The sequence below is a fragment of the Elaeis guineensis genome, chromosome 8 (assembly GCF_000442705.2).
Source record: "Elaeis guineensis isolate ETL-2024a chromosome 8, EG11, whole genome shotgun sequence".
NCBI lineage: Eukaryota > Viridiplantae > Streptophyta > Magnoliopsida > Arecales > Arecaceae > Elaeis > Elaeis guineensis.
Window position 1 is genome coordinate 133,171,390 of NC_026000.2, and position 26,955 is coordinate 133,198,344.

The window sequence follows — 26,955 nt, forward strand, 5'->3', positions numbered from 1 at the left end:
GACTTCGGATGGCATTGGGGAGGTTCGTCCGCTGGAGGAAATCGGCTGTTGTAGAGATCCAGCTGTCAGAGCCCGTCTGTTGTAGGAGCTCGTCTGGAATCCATCCACTGTGGAAGTTCGGACGGAGTCCGGTTCTTACAGAAGGCTGAAAGAATGCCGCTTATTATGGGGGCTCGATCGAAGATCGGTTGTCATGAAAGCTCGGAGCAGTGACCTGGCCGGTGGAACTTGTCCCGTTGTAGAAGCTCGTCTGGGTCCGGAGTAGGTATTCGAAGTAAACCGCCTGCAGTAAGAGTTCGGAGTAGACTGCTTGCTGTAGAAGTTCGACTCTCGCAGGAGTTCGGGTGGAATCCGAAAGACGGTCGACCGTCGTAGAAACTTGAATGGAGTCTGGTTACTGTAGAAATCTTATTGTCGGAGAAGCTCGGATATCGACGAAGTTCGGAGTAGGGTCGTCCGCGGTCAGAAGAAGTCCGGAAGGGACTCGGAGAATAGTTGATCACTGTAGAAGGTCGGCTGATAGTGAGGCCCAGAGAGCCTTTGGAGCGGCTCGGTAGATGAATGCAGAAGCTCATTGTCGGAGAAGTCCGGACGGTCGAGAGGGTTCAGAGAGATGCCACACAAGGTCAGAAGCCGGAAAAGTCTTGGAAGGGTCGGTCTTTTACAAACTTTGGTTGGGGGTATTTTATACCCAACAATTTTCATTAATTTTTTTAACAAAACTATAATATTTATTCAGTTTTTCATTCATTTTATTTGTATATTTTTATTTTATATATACTACTAATCCTATATGATTAAATTTTATTACTAATTGTTTTAACTTTAGTACATAATTTTCATAATTATAAAAAAATAATTAGAATTATCTTTTATTTTCTATTTAAATTTATTATTTTTAGTTAATTATTTGTATAAAATTAATCAACTATTTAAATTAACTTATAAATTAATTAGTTATTTATATAATTAATTAATTAATTTAATTAAATTGAATTAAAATTAAATATTTATATAATTTTTATATAATTATACATTATAAAGATTATAAGTTTATATATTACTCTATTTTTTAGTATAAATAAATATTATGAATTTATATAATAATATTTTTTTATCAAAAGATAGTTTAATAAAAATTTTATCCATCATTCTTTTTATTTCTCCTATGCCAAATAGATGAAAAAATTATTTTCATCCATCTTTTTATATTTCATCAAATATATGATAGGATGGATGAATCTTCCATCTATTCTTTCTTTTCTATCTGTCCTCTGTATGAGACGGAGGAGCTGGTCTGTATTTTCTTTCTCTTTTCTATTTTGGGATCCAAATAGACCACTGGATGCAATCATGACACCATGGGGCCTCTTTGCTCCAAACTAGTTGTCAAAGGAAAGCCGGCGAGAAACCCAGCAACCTATGACTCTCACAAACACACACACACACACACACACATATATATATATATATATATATATACATACACACATTTATATATACATATATATATATACGTACATGTACACACACATATTCATACAATTTTCCGTTTTTGCGCCAAACACGCACGCACAACAAAGAAAACAATAACCGCCCACCCACCCACGCAACAAATAAAAAAATCAAAATGCACGAGCAACCTTATTAGGTTAAAAAAATAATTAAAAATATGTAATCAGAGGAAAATGCAACCTTCCCTGCTTTCCCACCATTTCTCAGGTAAAGTCGGCAACATGTACCGACTTCACTTTGTCACTATACACGTTCGATTACGGGAGACTTACAGCCAACGCGAAACCTCTTCTGGACACCACCGATGGCGGAAGATTCCGGCGCTGCTCTAAACCCTTGTCCTCCATCGGCCGCCGCTGCCGACGGCGACTCCACCCGCCGGACCGCCAGACCAGGCACCAAGCGCCTCCTCCTCACGCTCTCCGTCCTCCTCTCCTTCCTTTCAGGTATTTCCCCACCCCTCTCTCCGTTTCTAGGGCTGTTCCTCTCGTTCTCTCCCTATCTCTCAGCCCTGTCTCCCTTCGCCCCCCAGGCCTCCCTTTCCTCCTCAAATCCACGGAAATCTACCGATCTCCCCTCCCCTTCCGCTCTATCGACTCCCTCTCAAGCCGCCTCCAGTCAGACCACCCCACTCTCCCCTGCCGCTTCCAAGCCGTCCTTCTCCGCCCGGATGCCGACCGATTCCTCGCCGACCGGTTGGGATCGCTGATCTCAGAAGATCTGGTGAAAAGAACCAGCAACGATCCGGTTAGCGGTGGCTGCGGGAAGAACTTTTCCGTCTCGGTGACGATCGATTCCGGTGCGGGATGCGTTCGGAGCTCCGTTGGTGCGGGGGATGCCTGCCTGTGGAGGTGCGGCGTGGCGGATTTCTCTGGTTTGGGCGGTGGTGATGAGGATGTGGATGAGCTGCTGGATTCGGCACTGAGGGAAGGCAGCGAGTGTTTGGGGTCTGGAGGTGGGAGAGTTTACACTGTTGTGGTGATTGAGAGGGACGTTGCTGGAGAGGGTGTGCAGGTTGTGGTGGGGAAGCATCGGCATGCTTGGTTGGTGGGCAAGGTCTCGGAGCCGGAGGCGGTTTCGATGATTGGGAAGATTTTTGTTGAGATTTTCATGAATGGTGGGAAGAAAGCAGGGGAGATTGGTAAAGCAGAGTTCATGCCGGTTGGTGCGGATGGGAGTGTTGTTCTTTCATTCAGCCTGTTGAATGCTGATCCCAGCGACTGGGTTTATAATTGGTAAGGAATAATAGACACAATCTTTTTTGTTGAATTATTCAGAAATCACAAATTGTTATATCTTATGCATGTTTTCACTGCTTTATATGAATATAATGACTATTGTTGTTTCCTAGGAAATTAACGTAATAAATATGCTTAAATTAAATAAGCTGAATTATATGATTAGCATCACTTATATCTAATCAGTAAAATAACAAATAAATGTAGTGCTGATCGGAAGAATACTTCATCAAGTACATGTGAAATTGGGGTTGTTTATGAGTGAAATATACATTGATTCGTAGTTTGTGGGCAGAAATAATAGGGGCTATTGTGAAGGAGCAGATAGAAAGAAAATATAGGAAAAAATAAAAGATTGTTGTTGAAGAGAATTTTGAGGAAAACAGGAAAATAGAGGAAGTAGTTCCTTATTAGGTGCACCAAGAGCACACTAAAGAGTTTTTTTTGGGGTGGGGCGGGGGTGTCCCTTGAAAGGGAGTGGTCGGTGTCATTAAAACATAACAGCCCCTACCATGAGTGGCCAACCTTTGGCACCTGGGAGATAACAACGTCCCTTCTAGGGAGAGTACAAAGCAAGCGAGAGAAGGGGGGGGGGGGGTTGTTCAGCCAGAGATTGTTGGCTAGTTTGGGGTTGTTGCTGCTCTAACATTGCAAGATTTAGCAAGAGAAGGAAGAGGTTAGGTTTTTTACATGACTAGATGGTCCTTGTCATTTTTCCCATATTAGTCCAAATTACACTTGTCATCTGAATTACGATGATGATCCATTGGTTGGCCTCGCTTGAGTAAATCGATCATATGTTGAATCTTATTGAGGCAAGTCATGTGAGCAGCACATGAGCCTTATATCATAAGCTAATATCCACATTTCTGTAATTCATCAAATCTCTCAAATAAATAAGAGAATCAATGTAAAAGGAATAATATCGATGACATTAATGCCTTCAAGGTGATTAGCAAAATGGCCCTACTAGAAAGAAGACTTGGTCATGCTAGAAACGAACGAAGGTAGATTGTAGCCAAAATTGTCTTATGGTGTCGAAGTCCTGGTAATTATTGTTCGTTACATGATGATAAAGTGAAGACAGAGAGGAAAAGAGGATGAAAAACTAAAGAGGCTTTTCTATAGAATGAAAAATAAGTAGATTGTGTGCCCAGATGAGTTCAAAAGCTCTTCTTTGTCAAAAATTTCAGTATTGCAGATGATGGAGAACAATCAAGGTGGGTAGCGACTTGCATAAGATGATGGATGAATGCATCTACAAAAAATATGTGGATGATTCTAAAAGAGTGCTTCTTTGGATGATCCAAACCATTCTTTCAAGTGAACATTCTACCTAATTTCCATCTCATCCTCAATCTCAATGTCAAACCTGACATGAAAGGGGTGCTTGAGTTCCAAGATCTTTCAACCTAGACCTTGTGCACATGCTATTAAAACAGAAGAATTATGTTTGATCCCTTACAGAAATCATCATGATCAAGAAAACCCTAATTTTGGTGGATTTTGGATTTTCAAACTCACTATGAAGTATCCAAAGATTGGTGATAGATTGCAAAGTATCTTTGCTTTCGCATCACATGTCTAAAAGGGTGTAAAATTCAGCATATGTTGTTAGATGACGAACATGATATACATTTGGTGATATTGCCAACAAGAAATTAACACTCAATACTAGAAAAGTTATGAGAGCTGCATGAGACATGATGAATCAAGCCTTGAAAGCATGCTTTTCTTTTTGCATATTATGTACAAATGCTTTATAAAAAAGGGTCATGACCTAGTTAGGGTCTCAACAATCTAGGGTCCTAGGAGGGGCAGATTTGGAATAGATCTAACCTTTGGCATTTTTTGCACCAAGCAGCTTCCGCAGGATTTGAACCCATGCCATTGCGCTTGTCAAAAACCCAAGCCTTTTATCTTTGCATCTAGTCTTTATATGGACTTTTATTATTTATAACAAGGGGAGAATATAGCGGATTAACATATCGCTGTTTATTCATGAGGATTAGAGGATACAAGTTATATGATGTTATAGCATCAAGGTAGATTGTTGGATAGAGGCCATCCATATAAGTAATATTGTTGTGTTTGGAATCCAAATTTATATACCATATATTAAGTGTATATAAACATTGAGCACCCCACATGATCCACACTTGCCTCTTCTTTTTAGGTTGTTATAAGACACGAGCCGAAAAAAGAAAGTTAATTGCTATATAATATGCTCAATATAGTGAAACTAAGAATAGATCCTTTGGAGTGTTCGAACATGAAAATTTAATAATCAAGGATATGCTAGGAAGAGTTTGAAGCTTCTTATGAAATGTTTAAGAAGAAGAATCAGGGAGGTTTATCAATGTGTGTCAAGATTGAGGCAGTAGAAGGTGAATCTCTTATTATTCAGAAGGTGATGCTGGTTCAGAAATCTCTTATAATAATTATTGCAGGGATAACCTATATGCTAGAATTCAATAGCATTTGACTTTTTGGATTTTCCATAATAAATTTTGTATGCAATATTTTCTACCATTAAGATTAGCATTTACGAGCAAAGAAATTCCCATTTATTTCATTAACAAAATTATCATCGCCATCATCTATGTCTTCTCCCCAAAAAATGGTAAGAATAGAGGGTTGCAAGTCACTGGGGCTTTTATCAATGGATTCATTGGATATTTTGGCTTGGTGTCAACCTCAAAATTGGTATCACTGATGACCACTAGAACTTAGGTGAAAGAAGGGCCTGTTGTAAAAACAAAAACAAATTACATTATTTAAGTTTCATAAGTTCTTCATATTTCCTTATGAACTGATATGCAAAACCTCTACGATTCAAGAAACTATATTCAATAATATGATTTTGATCATGGCATTAGAATGGAAACTCTAATGGCTTTCAAATTGATGGTATTGATGGTTGCATACCTAGGACATATATTATGCCTCCAATTTGTCGCAATTAATTTTTTTTTATATAGTAAATTAATTTCCATCTTCTATATGGCAAAATAGATTACATAGCTGTATAAGTTTAATAGAACCATTAGCTTTAAAATTCACAGTATGCATGTTTTGTTTACTAACAAAACGAACTAATCCTTTCTTAGAAGTTTTCCTTATATGCCCATAGTATCACCCTTTGTTTGTCCAATTATGAGAAGAATTGCTTTTTTTTATGTGATCAAGACTATTGATTACTTAAAAATGTTAGTCGGTTAAGTCATTTAGTCACTGGAATATTTGTTAGGTAGATGGGTGAAAATGACAACTTGACATCCATTTCATCTAACAAGTATCAAGAAAAAATTAAGTATATCTTCATAATACTTCTAAGTTCCAACAATTAGAAAACGTGGTTCTATAGAGGGTAGAGGCTAGTAGTGGTGGTGCAGATGGATGAGGCATGTATAGGTTGTGTTTAGCATGTTTAGACATGAATTTTGCTTGAGAGCATGAAATAATGAATTGAATATGGATATCTTCTTAAAAAATTAAGTCACATATTTCTATCAGCTGGGGTCATTACTTCAGATCCAGACAAAAAAAAAAAAAAAAGCAAGTATATACGAATGTAAAGACCTGATATAGGTTGTTTAATAGGTGATCTCCGATCCCAAACCATGTGTGGTCTTGCAATCTTCAAACAAAAAGAGGTGGATGAGTAGATGGAGGGCCAGAGAAAGAAAGAGAGAGGGGAGGGCCGGATGACTGTGAGTGTGTGTGTGAGAGAGAGTCAGAGAGATGGATGAGCAGGCATGAGAAGAGACATATTTTGGGGGGGGGGTGTGGGGGGGAGGAGGGAGATTGGACAGAGGGATGGGAGTTTGGAGAGAGGGAAGGAGGGGTATGATTTTGAGGGAGTGGCAGATAGCAGAAAGAGGGAGACGAGGAAGGGATTGAGATGTGATTGAGAGAGTGCAGGTTCTCTCCATGTAATTTTAATTGTATGGGGGTGTTCTGGGATGGTTATTTTGGGAACAGGGTTAATTGATGAAGGGCAATACGTGTACTGAAAATCGAATATTTTACCTAGCTGAAACTTCTGTCACTCTTTTGACATAAAGTTGACTCTGTCTTAACTACAACCGTATTTGACTTATTTCAGCCCATAGACTATAATATGGCCCCTCCTGTTTTTGTTTTAGCAATTTTTCTGGATATTTCTGCTTTTCTTTTAAATAAGAATCTAAAAGCCGAAAATGATTAAGGAGTGGTAATTTTTTCTATAAAAAAAAATTGGTAACTAAGAAGATGGAGAGATGTGTGAGATATAAAGAGAAAGAGAGAGAGAGATCGGGTTAGTTTATTGTGTTTTCCCCCTTTCCTTTTTTAATAAGCATTTCAAAATGGGATCACAATTAGGGGAACAAAATAGAGGAGAGAGAGTGGGAATCCTGAGAGACAGTAGGGATTTTTAGAGGAGGGGGAGATATTATGGGAGTTAAAGATGGAGGGTCGTAGTCAGCATATTAAATAAATTTAATTACTAATAAAAGAATGAGAATAGGTAAGGAAAGGGCAAGAAGTGAGGGAATGGGTTAATCAAAGGAGGTAATCTAGCATGCTAAGCTAAACAGGAGGGAGGAAAGAGAATTAGAGAGATTACTTGATAAGTTAAATTAGAATTTTAATGAGATAGTGAAGATTGATTAATTTTAAAATTTTGAAGAGAGGAGATTGGTATATGACATGACATCATGATAATAGGTGAAAGATCTCAGAATTTTTTCCTTTTTCATTTTTTGGAAAAAAATAGAGAGAATTTCTCTCCCTATTCCATAGTCTTATTCCTTCTCACTTAGACAAGTGAATGCCCATTTTATTTGGCAAATAAGTAACAAGCTAAGACTCGCTCATCTGCCCAAAATAAGAAGCACTATCAAAATCTTTGAAGACATTTTCAATAATTTGATTTAGGTAACTTTTTTGCTAGTGGAGTTAAATAATTTATTAATTCATCAGGTGATTCCTATCAAAATAGCCAGCATTGGACTATCATCATCTATGCAATCCTGACTTGAATTGAAATATAGGATTATTAACAGCATGAGAGAAATTTGTTAAAATAATTAGTGTGTGGTGGATTGAGGTCGAGGATGGCCAAATTGGGGAAGGAGATGGGGGCAAGGGGTAATTGGTGATGATCGTGTTGGTGGAAATGGGGTTGGGGGTGGTGATGCTGGAGATGGAGGTGATGGTGGCGGTGGCAATGATGTTGGTGGCAGTGGTGATGGTTGGTCATGATCATTATGAAGATGTAGGAGATGGTGGTGGCAGTGGTAGAGGTCGTGTATTGGTGATGGACTGTAGTGATGGTGGATGTTGGTGATGGTACTATGGAGATAGGGATGTGGTGATGGTCATGATGGTGCCTATTGGTAATGGTGGATATGGGTTGCAGAGATGGAGGTGATTGTGGTGATCATGGGTGGTAGTGTGGGTGGTGATAGTGATGGTAGATATCGAGGTGGTGGTGGTGGTGATGGTAGAGATGGAAGTGTTGTAGGTGGTGATGGTGATGGTAGAGATAGAGGTGGTGATGATGGTGCTTGTGCTAGTGGTGATTGCAATAGTGATGGTGGTGATAGGCATTTGGATCATCTTCGAGGTTGAGTGATTTCCACCATCTGATCACCATTAGAGGTGGGGTTGGGTAACCATCAAGGTCAAACATAATGTGCCATTGGGATCATCAGGGTGTGACTGGTGATAGGAATGAAGAAGGAAATGACAAATGTAGACTAGTGAGGGAAGAGCTTGATTTATGCAGGAAAGTTTCAAAGTTGGGAGTAGATTTTTAAAATACAGGACTATTGAGCCTGTTCTTTTTAGTATTTTTTAACTCCAAGACTCTTATAGGACCATCCTCTGTAAAATTTTACCTGCAAAGTTAATAATATTCTAGTTTTGGCCAATAGTCTGGAATTTTTGGCTATCCAAACACTTTGGTGCTGATTGATGGATGTAGTCGAAAGGTATTGCACCTACCATTTTTGTGGATTTTTTTTTTTGGTGAAAGCATTTTTGTAGAGTTAAATTTAATCATTGAGCAGCATTTGAATTCTTACAACTTACAAGTTAGCCTGGGTGGACAAGGATAAGAAAATGCTTATCCAAAAGTGCTTGGGGACTTCTCTATTTGTCATCTCAAGGACAAAATTCAGTGCAAAAAACATTTCTATAGATGCTGTACATATTCTTGTCAATAGATCAAAAATATGTCCATGATTTGCCCATTAGATACGGCAAAGAACCTGTAAAAGGAATTTAGGGATCATCATACACTTTTTTCAACGAAGTTTGGTGGTATGGTGATTGAGTCGTGGTTTGACAAACTCCAATTTCATTTTCACATTTGTATTCATAAGATATTTCCAGTCCTTGTCTGAGACATCCATGTTGCTACTTTGGTTAGTCCTACTGGCTTAAGCATGAGCATTGTGCAATTGTAGTTTGGTTATAGGATATGGTACAATAGAAACAACATCCTGATCCAAGGGCCCATACATCTTGTCAATAGGTTGTAAGAGTGAAAAGACAACCTTGCCAAGGGTAGAATCTGTCATATCTGAATATGGGATCAGTTTAGTTGGATAACTTCTCAAATAAGCATTTCACTGCCACGAGAATCATCCCAATTAGAGTTCAGATAAAGGTACAACCTTTTCTCTGAGATGCAACTAAAATTTGCTGCAAATGACTTGGAACTTGACTCTCAGCTCCTAAAGTTTCTTTTCAAGACCTTTTTTGATATTTTGGATTAAAGTCAGGTAGTTAAGCTTGGTAAGGGACTTTAGGGTTAATGACTGAGATTCTAGGGTGAATCAAAGGCCTCATGACTAGCCTTGCATTTGAATAAGATTCTAGGGCAAACCAAAGGCCTGATGACTAGCTTTGCATTTGAATAAAACTTTTGCTTTCTTTCATTATTAAATATCAATTTGAAGAGTATTATAGGAAGCATAAGTACTGAAATATTTTGAGTTTAATTAAGCATTGAAGTATTTTGAAGTGGAACTTTCAACCCTATTATCATCTTCAATATCTATCTTATATCCTCTTCCCTCTTTTTTTCTCTTTGATATATTCTTCTCTAGAACATACTTGATGTAAGAGTTTCAAATCATCTGCATCTTATTGGACTTAGCAGTTGGCTGTCATTAGTGCTGGGAGCTTGGTACTAAATGGGTATAAGGGTAGCAAGAATTCAGGTAACTGGATGTTGGGTGGTGGGTAAGGCCTTGGACATGGATGTAGTTTCTATGCTTGGAATTATATCAGTGAAGCATCTCGTGACAGGTATTTAAATGGTTACTGGTCAGAGGTAAAGTGGGGTTCTGCAATGTGGTCTTGATGGGAGTCCTGTTCCCTTCAGCTGTGGACTGCTGGTCCCAGATAGTCACTTGCTCAGAAAAGTATGTACTAAAATGCATATACCTTGCTTCATGTTACTTGTTAACTTCTTTCGAAGAGTGTATTTGCAGAAAGGCTTAAATTTTACTTGAATTCTATGGATTTGGTGAAGTAGAGATTCAGTGGTTCCACACGGTTTGAACTTTTCGTCAATTTTACAAGCTTACCGAACAATTTATTGAGATCAATACATTTACATATGCACAATTGAAATCATTGATAATTGTATCAAATCCATATTACTTGTGCTCATTTTATTCCCCTTTTCCTTTTGGTAACAATTAAGGTTTTACTTTCTTGTATTATCTGTTCTCATCAAGGTTCATAAAATCGATGTTGAGAACTGTACTGGCATTTACCTGCTTGGTAAGATATGGTATACACACTGTACTGAACACTTCTCACTCCTAGCCATAGTACCATCCAAAACTGGGTGGTGCAGGTTGGTATTGGGAAGTATGGGGCAGTTCTACTTGATTCGGACTGGTATGGACCGGTCCGCCTCATATATTGAACCAAATCTCAGTACTGTACTGATACCTTATTAGTACGTATGGGTGGTATAGGTTGGTTTGGCAGATTGTGTTTTTGATTCTTGCACACAATTGCTTCTTGCCTTCAATTGATCAAAATGCTGACAACGCTTCCTTCTACTTCCAGGGAGTTCCAAAAGATAGAAAAAATCATGTTGGCCCCTGTAGTGGAGGCCTTGGCACCGATAGCAAACATAACTGTAGAAAGTCAGGTAGTCCAATCTGTTGTTTATATTAGAAAAGGAACTGAACTTTAATCTGTTGGTGGAGTTCTTCATTTCTTTAGTTTTACAGTGAGATCTTGTATTGCTAATGTTTTGCAGTTGATTGGCAGGTTTTATACCATACTCCAAAGTCATCTATTTCTTATTGGGACAAGAAATTGGGTAGCTACATCTTTACTATGAGAGATCTTCCTTTCTTTGTATGTTTCTTAATCTGCTATATTAATGTTTTTGTTGTATTGATGTGCTATATGTTGGAATTAACTAACAGTCTATGATGTTATCCTTTAATTTAAATGTCATTCCTTTTTCAATTTGCTGTATTGAAATTAAAGAAGTGCTTTTTAGCATCATCTTAAGGGAAGTGATTTTTAGCATCATCTTTAGGGGCTTATAATATGGATACCGAAACAAAATATCCATTGGATAAACACATTAAAGAACTGATTTTAGATGATGAAAATGGACAAGAGAGTAGAAATTATTGCAATTGGGAAGCTCTCAGATATTACAGTCCCAAAAATATTGGGTAGTGAAGTCGTTGCAGAATGTGATTTTCCATATACTATTTTCTTGGGGATTTTATGATTCAAAATTTCCCTAGTTAGCAAAATTATTCTCAACCCACCAGTATATCTTCTCTCTGCCAACCATATTATGAATATTGAAGTGACAACCTGTGAGGCATTTAAACAGACTTAAATATCCTCAATAAGATGACATACTAGAAGGAGCAGAATGATGGGTCCACCTTCTAAACTTATGATTAGTATACCTTATCTAGGACAAACTCTCAGTTTTATCTGATTGAAATGCTCAAAGGATCATTATAGAGCCTATGTTACATGGTCTCGGATTTGTTTGTTGGGTTTAGGTTTCTCTAGGTGCTGGATCCCTTTAATATCTAAGAACTCCTTATGGTGCTGTGTCTGAGTATCATAACAATTTCCTTGTTAAAAGTGTCAGGTGTGGGTAACTCTAGGCTAAAATTAAGGGTCCAGGTAACAGTTTGGTGCTTAACTCAAAAATGCACAAAGAAATTTCAACTTACGTTAGCCAAGTTTAAAAGTTCTGGACCGCTTTTTTAGAAAAAAAGGTAATTGAAACCATCGGTAAAGACACATTAATGCAAATATTTAATCTCTGGCAATGTAACGTCATCTTCGCAATTCAACATGATTGATTAAAACACACTATTGCTTTTTGGTCCAATCTCCACGTCACTTTCTTGAAAATCTTCACCATGTTATTCATCTGAGAATAATAAAATTCTATGATATAGCATTTTTTTGTCTCAAAACTTGCTATCAAGCAGGATGCTTATTCACAGGCATCTAGTTCATCTAATTCACAATTCAGGAAAAAAAAATATCATACAAAACTTGTTGGATTTGATAAACTTGTTGAAGGATGCCATATTGAACATATTAAATGCACACAAAATTGCCCAGAGTTTGACAGATATGGGAAGGTAAGATGCTATCTTTTGGGGAAAAAGGTTACCTCATGATGACAATCCCGACAAAGTCTTTATCTCACTTCGTTGATTTCAGGTCTCTCTCTCTCTCTCTCTCTCTCTCTCTCTCTCTCTCTCTCGGATCCTTTGCTGGCAATCAGCTGTTCTTAAAATGAGGTTCAAGTAATGATGACAGCTGGTTTCATGGAGCAGGGCAAGTAGAGGTACCAGATAGGTGGTTTAAAATTCAAGGCCTAAGAAGAATGGACAACACCATTATAGGAAGATTGTGAAACAGGGAACATCAGAGAATGAAAGGCTATATTCCAAAGCAGCATACAACATGTCAATTTCCCTTTTCCATGTCTGGTATTGGAAATGAAATAGGGAAAGGGTTATTTTCCTTTTGGTCATTATCTTTTTCCTTTTTGTACTAGAGAAAAGGTCCTAGGTTACGAATCATTACATGTATAATGTATGTTCATATGTACAGATGCATGTATACTTCCCTAGCTTTGTATCTTGTTTTTAAGGCATACAACTGGCACTGGCAGTCAGTGCATTTGCTGATGGACTCAGGAAGGATTTTCTGTAGTTTCTTTTGGTTATGTTTCTGAAGTGGGGGACCCATTTTCGGATAGTAGGAATCTATCCTCATCTTATGTCCTTTTGAAAGTCAAAGTGTAGTTCTGAGCAGCATGTTTTAGACCAAAACAGGCTTAATACTGCAAGGTTGGCAGTCTGGTGGATAATTCACTTAATCTGACTCTGGAATTTGGTGTAAGATCTTTTAAAAATCAAGCTGCAAGTTGGTGTTTTCCAGCTGTGTCTTTGCAGCTCAGGAAGGGTTAAAACAATCTATGAAGAAGAATCTTGCAATTTGGAAATTAATGCCACATGAGATTTTATGGTGGTGAAATTATAGAGCTCTGAACTGGAAATTGGAGGATATAGTGACTTGTGTCAATTAAGTCAGAAAATATTTTTATGGGCCAAATTATTCGGGGTTCACCGATATTTAGCAGTTATTGCATTTCTGCTTTTATAATTTTATTTTCTTGGATACTTTCTAGAACTTTTATATCAATGGACTTCCATTATCTGCCTTATTAGGGGTTTCTGGGAATGTAAGATTTTTTCACCTTCCAACTTTCATCTATGTTCTAGCATATCATATCACAACTTATGCAGAGTAGATGAAAGCAACATGTTGTTAAATTTTGTTGAAAGTTACAATTTGCTGATTCATCAATTAAAAAAAAAAAATAGATGAATGCTAAGCCATATTCCCAGAACGTACTTTCATTTGTATAGAGCTGATAAATAAAATTTATAAAAAAAAAATGTAAACAAGCTTCTTAAATATTTTCCTTACTTGAGGATGCAATTCTTGCTTGTCAAATGCTGTGTTCTGTATATTACCATACTTTCTGTTATTTCCTTTGTATATCGTCAACCTTCTGTTTAAGATATTTTCCTCTTTGCAAAATTCTGAAAGTGGTTTTGGGACAAAATTTTTAGGTAAATTCAAATGAGTGGCATTTGGATACATCTATTACAGCTGCTGGACAATCAAAAGTTCTGCAATTTGTGGTGTATATTTTTCATCCAATGTCCTGCATCTTATTTTATTTTTGTTTCTTTTGTTATATTACTAATTAGTTGTTTGGTGACTTTATTCTTTCAGAGATTATCTGTTTTACCATTCATGATAAAACGTTTATCATATTTCGTGAACTATGTTACACTGTACTTATAGGCATGGTGCTAACAGTTTTATACCAGTTATAGGTGCAGTTTTGTTTGATTATATTGTACCTCAACATTATGGAAGTTGGAATGTACAAACTATCATGTGATAGGCATCGCCATCTGCTTTTGCATCGTAATATAGCTCATTAAACCTCATCCTTTGAAAGTTCTAAGAATTTTTGTGGAGTCACAATGATGGAATTTTATATTAGCATATTTTTTTTTGGGAACAAGGGTTAGCATATGTATGGGTATGGGAGAGCCTTCCAAGACAGACATGTTATCATATGATTGTCCACTAATGATTGACATCCAGTTTTATGATAGAGATCTTCATTCACCAACTTACATGTTTTCTAAGAGACAATCTTCATAAACAAACCATAGCCATATATTCACTAAGCCTTGCCCCAACTATTTGGTGTTAGCTTTGTGAGTGAAGTAACCCCAGTATCATTGCAAGCTTTTTTTAAATCCTTCATCCCAACTTACATTCATGTTACTTTTGGTCATTTCCTTCCTGGCCAAGCGACACAAATACTTGGTGAAGTGAACATCGGAAATGCCAAAACTATTCCTAGTTTGGTGTTCATGAATCTAAAACATACAACAGCGATCACCTCGTGCAAGTTACATAGAACAGCCTAAGGAGGTTAGACACTTTGTGTTGTCGTAAGATGATGCAATGCACAACCATTTAAATAGCTAGAGCAAAGATTGAAAAGTAAAAGGCTTTAGCATCTTTCCACTTGAGGGTCCTAATATGCAATGCGAACTAGGCCTTAAGACCTAAAATGATGCTTGAAAATAATAAAGCTGGGATCAAATTTAGAACATCTAAGCAAATAAAACACTATTCTGCTGATAGAAAACCAAATGCAAGAATAATTTTCAATAAGTATTTACGAGAGGGTGTTTGTTTGTCACCTGATAGGCACCTTCAAGCAAGGTTCATCAAGCCGATATTGGAGGTCGTACCAGCAAGCGACTAGTTCGGCATGGTATAGGTACATATCTGTCGTTTAGGGGGGTATGGAGATAGGGAGAAGAGGGGGAGGGGGAGGAGAGAGAAGAAGAGGGAGGGAGGGAGGAGGGGAGGAAGGGAGGGATAGTGACCAATACCAATGTGGTTTGAGGAGAGCGATGGTTGTGGAGGGGCTCCGATTCTTTGTAAAAAAGGGCTTTCTAGCGATAGAAGGCCACCAAAAGGAGGCAAGAGGGCCTTCATTGAAAGATTGAGAGGTGGTGCACCAGCAAGGGGCAAAGATTGGAACCTTAGAAGAGGGGGGGAAGAGGGAGAGGGAGGGGGAGAGAGAGAGCCGTCGGTACCATCATGGGTCGAGGAGAGTGGTTGATTCTATGGTTCGCCTAACTGGTCTGAACTCGACAGTTCGGGGCATGCCGAACTATACCAGCAGCTAATCAGTGCGGTTTAGACGTCCGATTTGGAATGCCGTCGAAAACAAAGCGAAGGAGAAGAAAAGAGAGGAAGAGAGAGAGAAGGGGAGGGAAGGAGAGGGGAAGGCTGACGATGGCCTGCCAAGGTCATCGGACGGTCGTCAAGACTCTGGGTCTTCGCGATCCTCTGCAAGAGAAAGTGAAAAACTGAGAAGAGAGAGAAAAAGGGGAAGGGAGGGGAGAGGTGGTTGGGAGGCCCCCCATGGCCGCTGCGATTTCAAAATAGGGGAGAAGCTCCTATTTCGTCAAGTTTTTTTGGCTTCATTATGTGTCAAATTTTTTAAAAAAGCCCGTGTTTTGAACTCGTGGTGGCTGCGGGGGCTTTGGGCTCCTTGGCGGCCTCCTCGCCGCCTTCCCCTCTCTCTATCTCTCTCTCTTCTTAATTTTTCTTGCGGAGGACCGCGGAGTCTAGGAGGCCTCGGTGGCCCTCCAGCGGCCTCCGCGGCCCTCCAATGGCCATCGTAGGTGTCTTCACCGGCCTTCCATTCATTCCCTCTCTCTCTCTCCCCCCTTCTCTATTTCTCTCTCTTTTCCTTTTGATTCATCCCTCATTTTCATGTTAGTTCGGATCCGGTATGGTTTGTTATGGGGCTGTATTGATTCGTGCCGTCGGTCGGCTGGCATGGTGCTCGGTTCTAAGTCGCGATCCTTGATTGGTACCGTCGGTCGAGGAGAGCAGCAATTATAGGGGGAGCAGGTACCGGTTCTTCTTGTCGAGGGACTTTCTAGCAATGGAAGGCAATCAGAATGGGGACGAGAGGGCCTCTATCAAGAGATCGAGAAATGGCATACCGATGAGGGGTGGAGATCAGAACCCTAGGGGAGAGAGAGATCATGCCGGGAATTCAAGACCACATGGGGGAGGGGGGAGGGGTTTTATGAAGATTAAACCATCCAGATTGGCCGAACCATTCCGGTTCTTGATCAGTTCGGTTCGATACGGCTTGCATTGCCCAATTCGGGATGATTCGGCCAACCTTGCCTTCATGTGTTAGAAGCCTCTCCAAGTCCAATCAGCGGTTGAAGCAGAAATAATTCCCTTAATCAGCAACTTGGTAATGTTCTTAGAAGTCTCGTAGTAGGGAAGCAAGGGAAGAATAAACCTTAGACAGGGCTGTTGCTGTATGGAGTCACTACAGCCCCTAAATCTAGGGTTTGGATGAGTTCTAGATTGATTGATGGTTCTGGTTTTGGGGCTGAGGCAGTAGAAAACGGTAGGGAAATGGATAAAGGTTCATGTGGGATGGCTAATTGTCATCTTACGTGAAAAAGGACACTTACGGATTTCTCTTCAACATCTATGTTTCTCAATATTCCATTTGTTTGTACTCATGTAAGAAACCGAATCAACCAAGGACAGTTTATGAAACTGAACATAAATGCAAAAATGATCTGTTTCTAAAGCAAGTAATGAAAAGTTTCTTTTCTACCATCATTAGATATGTGCCATCTGCGAGGGAATGCCCGCTTGTGTTACAGCTTCCAGATGGAGAGACTTCCAAAACTAATGGGTTTATATCTCCAGTGAGTGATAATTCATTTCTTTCTTTCCTTTGTAATCAAATTCATTTTATTTGTATTATTTATTAACAAAGTCCTATTGATGATACTGTAGATGTGGGGAGGTATTGTTGTTTGGAACCCACCTATGTGTTCTAAGGATTCTCAAAGGACATATCTTGCCAAAAATATCATATCAACTCAGGTCAGAATGATATTTCTATTTTGTTTGAAAATTGTTGCTACTTTATATGCATCTTTTAGACAAGGATTTAAAATGCCAGTCTGTGTTGGCCAGTGTTGGGCCAGTGTGGTCACTCCAGCATGGATCAGTTCAGCACCCATTTCCTCTTTAAATAACTTTAACAGAAAAAGGTAGCAAGTCATTTTTTTTGTTATTCTGGCACCTTGGACCATGCCCATCAACTTGTGGCCGGCATGCCCACCAGCACCAGTACTTAAAATCCTTGCTTATATTTTAAATGATGCAGGCCTGCAGTTCAGTTGCGACATTTGCAATTTTTTACCCTTTCTCTAGTTGTTTTTCTGTCCGAAGTGCTAATGTTTGTTCAGTTTGTTGTTTTCTAGTCATTTTGCTTTTAGATTTTAAATAAGTTAGAAATATAGTTCATTTCTAGTCACAGTTCTAAAATTGTTTAAGATCATTTTCCATTTTGCTGTTAATGGTGGAAGATTAGCAAAATTCAATAGAGCAGGCTATCTAATTCTGATGGCCTTTTGATTCTTTATTTCTTATCATAGATTCATAAGTTCATAAAGTTTGTAAAACAAATATCTTTTCTAAGAGCAAAATAAAGTTTCCATCAGGATATTTCTGACTTTTAGTACATCAGCCATAGTTGTAGCAAATTTGAGGCTTGTTAAAAGGGTGCCAACTTTTCTTTCTCCAATGACTTGCACGGGGCATTCTGCCTTTTCTTTCTCAATTTTGGTGTGTTTACCCTATTTGCCTTTTGAATCAAGGGTCCTTAGAATTGTCTTTCAAGGAATAAAATGAAGCTGAGCAAGGCAGTGGAGGTTTAAGGCCACTGGCAAAAATGTTATCTGAGTTTGGCTGCATGACAAAGAATAGTACAGTCAGGATCAATTACATCAACTTGGATAAATTAGTTTATGATATCTTGGGAGTTCATTTAGAGTTCAAACTGATCGGTCTGCTTACTTAGGTGGTGTGCTGAGTTGAGGTTTAACACTTTTTCAGGCCAAATTGAAATGGCGGATTGAGTAGGCTCCCATAAATGAGGGTGAAGAAAGACTTAATACAAAAGGTGAGACAAGAGCAGGAGACCTAATGCTCTAGAATGATTGGGTTGGATTTGTCTTGGGCACAATGCGAGCCTGATTCATCTTTATGTTGGCTCAGAATTTGGACTAAGCCTTATCTGCTTCCATTTAGGATGGCACTTGATGGGATTTAATATTTGTTATATTGATCCATCTGGTTTTTTTCAGGTTTTTAGGGCCTATTTGGCTAGATCTTGCGGATAGGGTGGGATTGGAACACGGGGTGAATGGAGGGAGGGAGTGGAAGAGAAGGGAGAGCATGTGGTGTCCCATCTCCCACTCCCTGTGGGATCAAAAAAAGACCTCCAGTGGATGGTCTTTCCTTTTTTTTTTTTTTTAATGATCCTGCAGCGATTGGGACCCAGAGTCCTTTTGTTCTCCCTCTCTTCCCTCACATTTGCTCTCATCAACCGATCCTGCTGGATCCGGCTGGGAGCTCCCAAATAGGACATTGAGAGTCTAGTCAAGCTAGAAGGAACCCAAACAAAAAATATAATTTGCGTGGATAAATGTGTTACTTAGTGTTACCGTATACTTTTTTCCTGGGACATGATACCATGTACATATTATGCTAGAGACAACAATTATAACATTGTATAGGCACTATTAACAGCAATAGAATAAGGAGGATATGGTTGGGTTGGGCAAACATATTGCATGAGTTTTGGGTCTGCTCAGTTTTTCTTCAGGTCTCACATTGTCCATATCTGTTCCGTATCTGAAACAGGTTAAGTTTGGACTTGAACAGGAGGTTTTCTGGTGAATTCCAGATCCGATATGGATAAATATCTGCTTGTAAATGCAGATGGACAGCATGGAAGCCCTGCCATTCAGCCTGGACAGGGATCAGAGGTGGAAAAGCAAAAGTCTTGAAATTGATAAATCAATTTTTAGATTTATAAAATCAATTATTAAATCAAATAATAGATAACTGATATATATCCATAAGAAAAAGTCTACGGTAGGTAGGAGTCCATTTTGCCCCTCTAACTTGTCCATATTCTATGAAGTATGCAGCATGTCTACGTGTCAGGGAAGTTACATCCACACCCGTTCTTGGATCTAGACAATTAATCTTCTTTTGATTATATATCAAACAAAAACTCAATCTTTTTGATGTAGTTGTTTCATGATTCCAGATTATCTGTGATTCGTCATATTTAAGAAATGCATGTTTTCCATTTAACACGTGCAAGCATCATTAATTACTATAAATTCGATATTAACTAATTTAATCACTTGAAGTTCAATTTTTGCCTTCATGCTCTTAAGATAGCTTCTAATACATTGTGAATACTCATGACTTCATGATCCAAACAGGAACTTCAGAAGATTTTTCAAGTTTTCATTGGGCAACTTCGGCTTTTATTTGGTCTTAGATCGAATTATCTTGATGCTACTGAGATGGGAATATCTAGATTTTTAAACAGCGAAAGAGGCTTTACAGAATGGTAAGAAGAGAGAATTTTTGAGTTTGTTTTAAGGTGTGGTATATGGCTTGCCACTTTTCAAGTATCTGAATTCATGCATGAGGGATCTGGTTACTTAACATGTTATACAGGTGTAGTTAAGTGCTTACCACTTTGCTTGGATATTACATATCATCTTAGGTGTCAACTTGCCTTATTTTCTAACTTTGTTTTAAATATGCAGATTCATATGCCCTAAGATTTCTTTATGAACCTCCAGGTGAACCTTCATGATATGCTCAGTTATCAGCAAAAGATTATTGTGCAATCTAAAAGCTGTCTATCTAATTAGTTTACTTGTTAATGAATCTTTGGTCTTTCCTTTTCTGTTAAAGACTAGTGTAGTTCTGAGAGTACAAGGAGACTGCACAGATAGGACAAAAGGTTCAATAACTTCTTTAACGCCAATCTCTAGAAGCAGGTTTTATTACAACTATCAGATGACAACTTATATGAGCCCATTTCCCAAGCATTCTTGCTCAACTATTAGCATAAACAGTATATGGTTGCATTCTGCACATAAGTAGGTATGGTTGCAGTGTGCATATATGATGTATGTTAGGGGCTATGGTCTAATGTAGCCCAAATGGTGCATCTATTCAGCATTGAAGCATTAGACCACTTGCTGCTCAAATTGCAGTGGGATAAAAAATGAAAGTTATCTTCTCAAAGTAGTTGTGATTTCTCTGGAGACTTTTCATTAGAGATCCACCCATTTGCCAGTAGTTCATAATATATATGTGGTTCTTTATCCACACTGACCCGATGACACCTTTTGTTGCTGAACTTTTACAGAATCCAGTGACCTATAATTGGTGATTATTAGTACCATGTTACTTTACATTGTGTCAGAGAAGTTTGGCTTATTTATTTAAAGATGCAGTTCTGTCATTAAAACATGGCTGAAGTACTCCTCTTCTCCATCTCTTCTGTATGGTAGCATTAATGGTGTAAATTCTAGACAGTTAATTTTTGTTTTTTTTTTAAAAAAAAAATTTTATGTGACCATTACTTGCACCCATATTTTATTACCGTTGGAAGTAAGAAATGCCTTCTCCTCCTTTCATCCGAGAATATATCCATGTTTATGAACTGTGTTCGGCTAGGAATGTGGTTCCAAAAATCTCCAAAACGTGGATCCAAAGGAGTGGAAACGCCACCCTTCTTTCCAAGATAGAAATCCAAAAGAGTTTCAAAAAGAGAAGTTTCATAAAAGAAAATTTCTTACATATTTGAACAGGTAGATCCATCATCCATGGAAATCTCCATCCCTAAATCTAGACGATGCCTAGTTTTTAGGATTCTGGACTCCATGAAATCAAGGGTCAATGGTTTCTCAAAGTGAAGCTATCATGTATGGGATGAGTTGCTGAATGTTGTGGAGAGAAACTGGTAATGAGGGGAAGAGCGACATGAATGGTGGTGAGGGAAGAAAGAGGGGCAGTGACAAGGAGGGCCACAGTTAGAGAGGAGAGGAGGTGGGAGGGTGATTGCGGGGCAAGAGAGAGGGAGAGAGGAGGTGGGAGATGGGAGATGGAGGGAGGTAGAGAGGGGGGACATTGTAGACTGGATGAGAATGCAGGTGATGATGGTAGGGGAGAGGAGGCGGGGGTGGGTGGTGGGGGGGGGGGAGTGGGATTGGGGAGGCAGTGATGGAGGAGGAGAGAGGTGGAGGCAGCTAGAGGAGGAAGGTGGTAATGTGTTAGAGGGACAGGATAAGAGGAGTGGGGAAGCAAGGGGCAGGATAAGGGAGGTGTTGGATGGTGGGTGAAGGGGGGGGTTGGAGAGAGAGAGAGAGGCAGTGGTGGTGTGTGTTTGAGAGAGAGAGAGAGAGAGAGAGAGAGAGAGAGGGGGAAGGAGAGAGGCCTGGTTAGGAAGGAGATTTGGTGGGGGGGGAGAGAGAGAGGTTGTGGTGTGTGTTTATGTGTTTGAGAGAGAGAGAGAGGATAAGGAGGGAATGCCCGGTTAGGAAGGAGATGTTGGGAGGGGGGGGAGCGGGGGAGGAGGAGAAGAGGAAATGGGAGTTGAGAGCTGTAAATTGTGATTGAGAGTCCGGTGGGGTGAGATTGTTGTTTGGGGAGAGACATAGAAGGAAAATAGCTCCCTCTACTCATGCTCCATCTCTATGTGGTCTTTCTTTCTATAACGTAGTTATTTGAAATGTATGAAACAAAAAAAATTAAATAAGATAACTAGTATTCAATATATTTGTATTCTTTTTATACAAACATTACCTAGGCGCTTCCACCTTATTTTTTAAACCTTGCCGCTTCGACATACCCACACTTATTTTAGGCTACCAAGTCTAGACCTAGTTGTTACAGCTCCTAGATGTAAGAATTTTAGTCGAGCTTCTGATCCTAATGACCAACATTTGCATTCCAACTTATCTTGCTAAAATAAAAAGGACATTCTTATTTTGGTGTTGAGGTTGAGTTTTAAGTAGTTTCTATCATCATATTTTTTTGACTTTATCAACTTGATCCTAATTTAGGTTGTCCCTGATGATTCATTTTTCTTGTACCATGGCAAATTGAAAGCTATAAATAGCAAAATTTATGTCTATCCATTCCTGCTACTCATAGGATCTATTGCTTCCTTTTTTTTAATATTTTATTCAAAAGGAATAAGTAACTTGGCCAAGACTCCATTCTCCCATGTATTTTCAGCCTGCATGAGGGAAAGACATACTGGGTGTGGTGTGGAATGGGTGGGTTAGAAACAGACAGTAAGTTGCCCTAGAATTTGTCTTCATTTTCGTATATCTACATGCCATTTGTGCATGTATTGTGTGTTCATTAAGTAGGAACTGCTATGGTTCTTTGTAAGGTCCTGTAGTTGTCTTAGCACTGCCTATATTGAATGCCTTGTTTTCTTACCATGGCAAGTTTTATACTCTCCCCTTTTTTTCCCTTTTATGACCATGCATTGGATTTCCCCCTACATTTTTTTGCTCAAAAATAAAAATTATTGGATGCCCTCTGTTTTTGCAGTGATCTGGCAAATGCTCCTCAGATTGCATATAATATTCTTTTTTATTTCTTTTCTTACCCACTTTTGAGGGAACTGAAATATGATATGCAAAAATCTGTGAATTTTGGTCTGCGGCCACTCATTTGTTCGGTCTTCCATACTGGAGTTCATCTTGATATCGTGGCTCCAAAAGCATAATTTTTAAAGGAAGGACTGCTGTTGAAAGCGGCCATAAACTCTTCCATTTTGCTTCGCTTGATTGAAATATAGCATTCAGATATATTTTATTTTAGATGACCTAACAAAATGTAAAACTAATCATCGCCTTTTGGTTGTTAATCCTTTTTCATGTGTTATTGTCTTCTGAAAGCAGAGGTACTTGGGAGAGCTATGAAACATAACTTGCACTTGGTACTTAATTTTTAACAATACAAGTGATACTGCAAATTTATTGGATATTATTTGTAAATCATAGTTTTAGATCTTTGTTAAGACTTTCAATTTTAATCTGTTTCCTCTTGCAAATTCGTAATTGTATCCTATAGTAAAATATGATGGCATATTGTTGTATTTTTTTTAACACTTAGCCCAACTTGTTTTTGTGTAATTGTGAATTTTCTTCCATCGTCATTGTATGGATATGACATATAGTAATTTCAACAAGCTGCTGTTTCCAACTCCTTGAACATCATGATTTTTATTTGATCGACATATAACATATCCATTTATGTGATTTTTCCTTTCTTAACCCCGTGAAAGCATCGATATGACATATAGTAATTTCAACAAGCTGCTGTTTCCAACTCTTTGAACATTATGATTTTTATTTGATCGACATATAACATATCCATTTATGTGATTTTTCCTTTTTTAACCCCGTGAAAGCATCGAAATATGTGATATTTGGCATTTTCTAGCTTGAAGTAGGTTAGCTGAGTGAAGTCAGCTGCTAACATTGAGTGCTTATTGTTTGAAGGGAGCTGGATTTGTTATATCGACATCATACATGCTTCAATCTGCTTTCATGTGCCACTACACTTGAGTCTCTCTCTAAATTAGTATGTTTCATAGTTTTTTGGTCTTTTGTACTGTTGATAAAATAAAACCTTATTCCCGTTTTCTTTGATGTTCAATATCTTTGTTCTGATTGGTTCTATCAATTTTTAGGTTCAATCACTTCCAGAATGATCATTATGGATGAAATAGGAAAGCAGGTGTGTGCCTTATTTCTTTCAATACCCAATAGATCAGGTCTACTGAAAAATCATTATTGTTAATTAATCTAATAAAACATTTGATGTATCGTGTTTTGTAAAATGAAAGTTTACTGCTTTAATCATGGTTACAAGTGCCAGTCCATGCCTGTACATGCTGGCTGGCACATACCATGCAGGCCCAATCCTGGCACCTGACACTTGGTTGTTATTTGATACTTAGCTAGGCAAAGAGTGGTGTCAGCCTGTATTAGCCCATGCTGGTTAGGCATGGGTTGACAGCTTGATAATCACTCAGTATTGAACTAAAAAAATGGCCTAAAGTCCCTTTTTTTCTTCTTGGCATGAGATGGGCAGTCATGGAACTTGTTGTTTAGCTGGCACCTCCCAAGCTAGTGACACTTAACTCCTGAAGCTGTGTCCTAAGATAAATAACAAGAACCATTTTAGATAACCAACTTGTATCATAAACTCTTTACAAAAAAATAGGGCTTTATAGGGCATTTTGATGTTAAATCTTCTATTACTTGACTTTGCTTTAGAATTTTTTGGGTCATCTTCAGCTTATTCCAAATTTGGTTGTATTTTATGGGTTATTTTCTTTTTAAGAGGTTTGGATTCTCTTTATATGACTTTTTGAAATTGTATAACCAATACATGTAGGAGTGATAATGGACCAAACAAAAAATTTTGAACAAATCCAGTGATTGCCTATTTAGAACTTTCAACATGTTAGGCACAGTTTATTGCTTATAGGTGCCAGTGGCAACTTGATCGGTTCACAAAACTAAGAAAAATTGATCAATGACATCTTAAATACCAACTTGGAATGGCGATGAATGAGGTTGTTCCTATAATTCTAAAATGACTTGCGTATGCTCTTGGAAGAGTGAGTTTGTTTTGTTTGCAATAAGAATTGTCTACAGCATGAGGTGTTGGTGAAGTATGGCACTGATGAAAAAGATAGTATGTTGATGTGTTAGTTGACTTGTATTCTTTCCATACGGAATGCTGCAAGTAAGTTTGGCCAAGTGGAAAAGATAATGATGCTGTCAAACTTGGGCTTCTCATTTGTTACTTTGCTTGTTTATACTTGTATGCTATCTCCTGCTGCATGCGTTAAGACTTGTGTGCTAGACCCTGCTGCATGCCACAGCATTATATTTAACCATGACAAGTTTCTGTCATTATACGATCACCATCATTTTGAAAATGTTGATGCTTTTGGCAAATATATATTATTCTTATACTCTTCAAGACTAAACACAATATTTTGCTGACTTGTTACTTGGTTTCTTGCTTGTGTATGTTAGCAAAAAATAAAAGTAGGACATTAGAGATCCTCTGTAGCTGCTAGTTGCTGCTAGTTGCTGCATGCTGGTCCAAATGCTTAAAATTTTGAGCAGTTCAAATATGTCTAGATGTTGCACATTACTCTATTTAGTCATTACACTGGTCATCATATTAGAGTCCTGCCCTCCTATCATATGCATATTTTTTTGCTTTAATGTGGCTCTTGCAATTGCTTGTTCAGGTAAAATTTTCACTTGAAGCAGCAAGTTTAGCTCTGAGAAATGCCTCTCTTGGAATATATGATGCTTCAGCTGGTAATTTTATAAGAAACATATATTTGTTTTCTGATGCATGCACAGCAAGACAAGCAAATAATTGATGCTTCTTTTTTTTTTTCTCCCTTTCTTTTGTTATTTTCTAGTATCCGCTAGGAAAGCAAGGGCTTTAGCAGAAGATGCATTTTTTCATCCATCCATTATGTCAATCAGTTATTCCTCCATTGAGCACTACTTTGCAATATACATGGTTAGTACTTTTCAATTTAGTTTGCTGCTCTACTGCTTATGATATTGACTTGTATGCTCTCTCTTCTTTGATGCAATCTGTAAGGTGCATATCCTGTGCATATCTTATGCAAATTAGAAAGCTGTCAGCTGCAGTCTGTGAACCAGATAGATAAGACTATCAAAATAATAGCTTTATGGACCTGCTTAGTTGCCATTCATTTGCAATTCTGCTTACCTTTGGTGTTGAACCAGCATGTACCAAAATTTGAAGTTTGTGGTACGATGCTGAGCTTCGCCTCCACCCTGTTTGGGCATTTCATTGAAAATCTTATTCATCATAATTTTGCACTTTATTAAAACAACTCTGGTACCTGGCAAGATGTCTCTTTACCAGTGTAGTTTATTTTTGGTGGGCTCTTCATGTAACAGCTTGTATTTGATTTTGTGATGAGCATATGGTTAATTTTCCTGTTTGTTTATTCTGGCAGCCCTTTTTCGCTCCAGTTTCTTTGCATGTGCTCCTAGCGGCTATTAAAGAACTGAAACGATACAAGAGAGAGCGAGCAAAATACTTGACATCTGCTGACCAAGCCAGGGCAGCTTCTTAATTCAGCAACATGCGCTACTTTGCTGAATGTGGTTTATACTAGACTGGCAGTGCTATCACCCAGGGCTTGGTTTGCAGCATAGGGAGCACATTTTGTATGCTGATGTAATCTCAGACCACAATTTGATGGGATAACAGGGGTTCTGTTCACTGCTCAAGATTCAGGAAGAAAGTTAAATCCCAAACATATTCAACTGAAAGCTAAGGTTGGATCCTTGGTGGTGATAGCAAAAGAATGTTTGATTCCGTGATGAGACTTGTACGACTGCAAAATTGAATGTGCTACTGTAATTTCTGTGACAGTCAGGCTCTAATTGTTTTTTAAACTAGGCCTGAATGATGCATCTCGTTATGGTTATGTCGACGATTGGGACGAGTTCTTTGCAACCTGTTCCAATGAACGGTTTGACATCCACTGTTTCCTTTTTGATCCTGAAGTTTTTATGAAATTACCTATCTATATGGAATGGATTAGGGGACGTCGGGTTTATATGCA

At 38.4% G+C, this 26,955-nt stretch overlaps 1 protein-coding gene across 3 annotated transcripts; it reads left to right on the plus strand.

Moving 5' to 3' along the window:
• The first annotated feature begins 1,694 nt into the window (after positions 1 to 1,694).
• LOC105049565 (uncharacterized) lies at positions 1,695 to 26,955 on the plus strand. Of its 3 annotated transcripts, none has more exons than XR_012143179.1 (13): positions 1,695 to 1,961; positions 2,048 to 2,750; positions 10,830 to 10,914; positions 11,037 to 11,126; positions 13,904 to 13,977; positions 17,032 to 17,116; positions 17,208 to 17,297; positions 19,718 to 19,848; positions 23,816 to 23,897; positions 24,007 to 24,053; positions 25,588 to 25,660; positions 25,768 to 25,871; positions 26,341 to 26,955. XR_012143179.1 is itself a non-coding variant. In XM_073261524.1 (13 exons), the coding sequence occupies exons 1-13, from the start codon at positions 1,820 to 1,822 to the stop codon at positions 26,458 to 26,460; spliced, it is 1,830 nt and encodes a 609-aa protein (XP_073117625.1). In that variant the 5' UTR covers positions 1,695 to 1,819; the 3' UTR covers positions 26,461 to 26,955. The 3 variants fall into 3 exon arrangements, 1 of the variants encoding a protein (XP_073117625.1); XM_073261524.1 differs by having other exon boundaries at positions 23,816 to 23,901; XR_012143180.1 differs by lacking the exon at positions 26,341 to 26,955 and having other exon boundaries at positions 11,026 to 11,088; positions 25,768 to 25,792.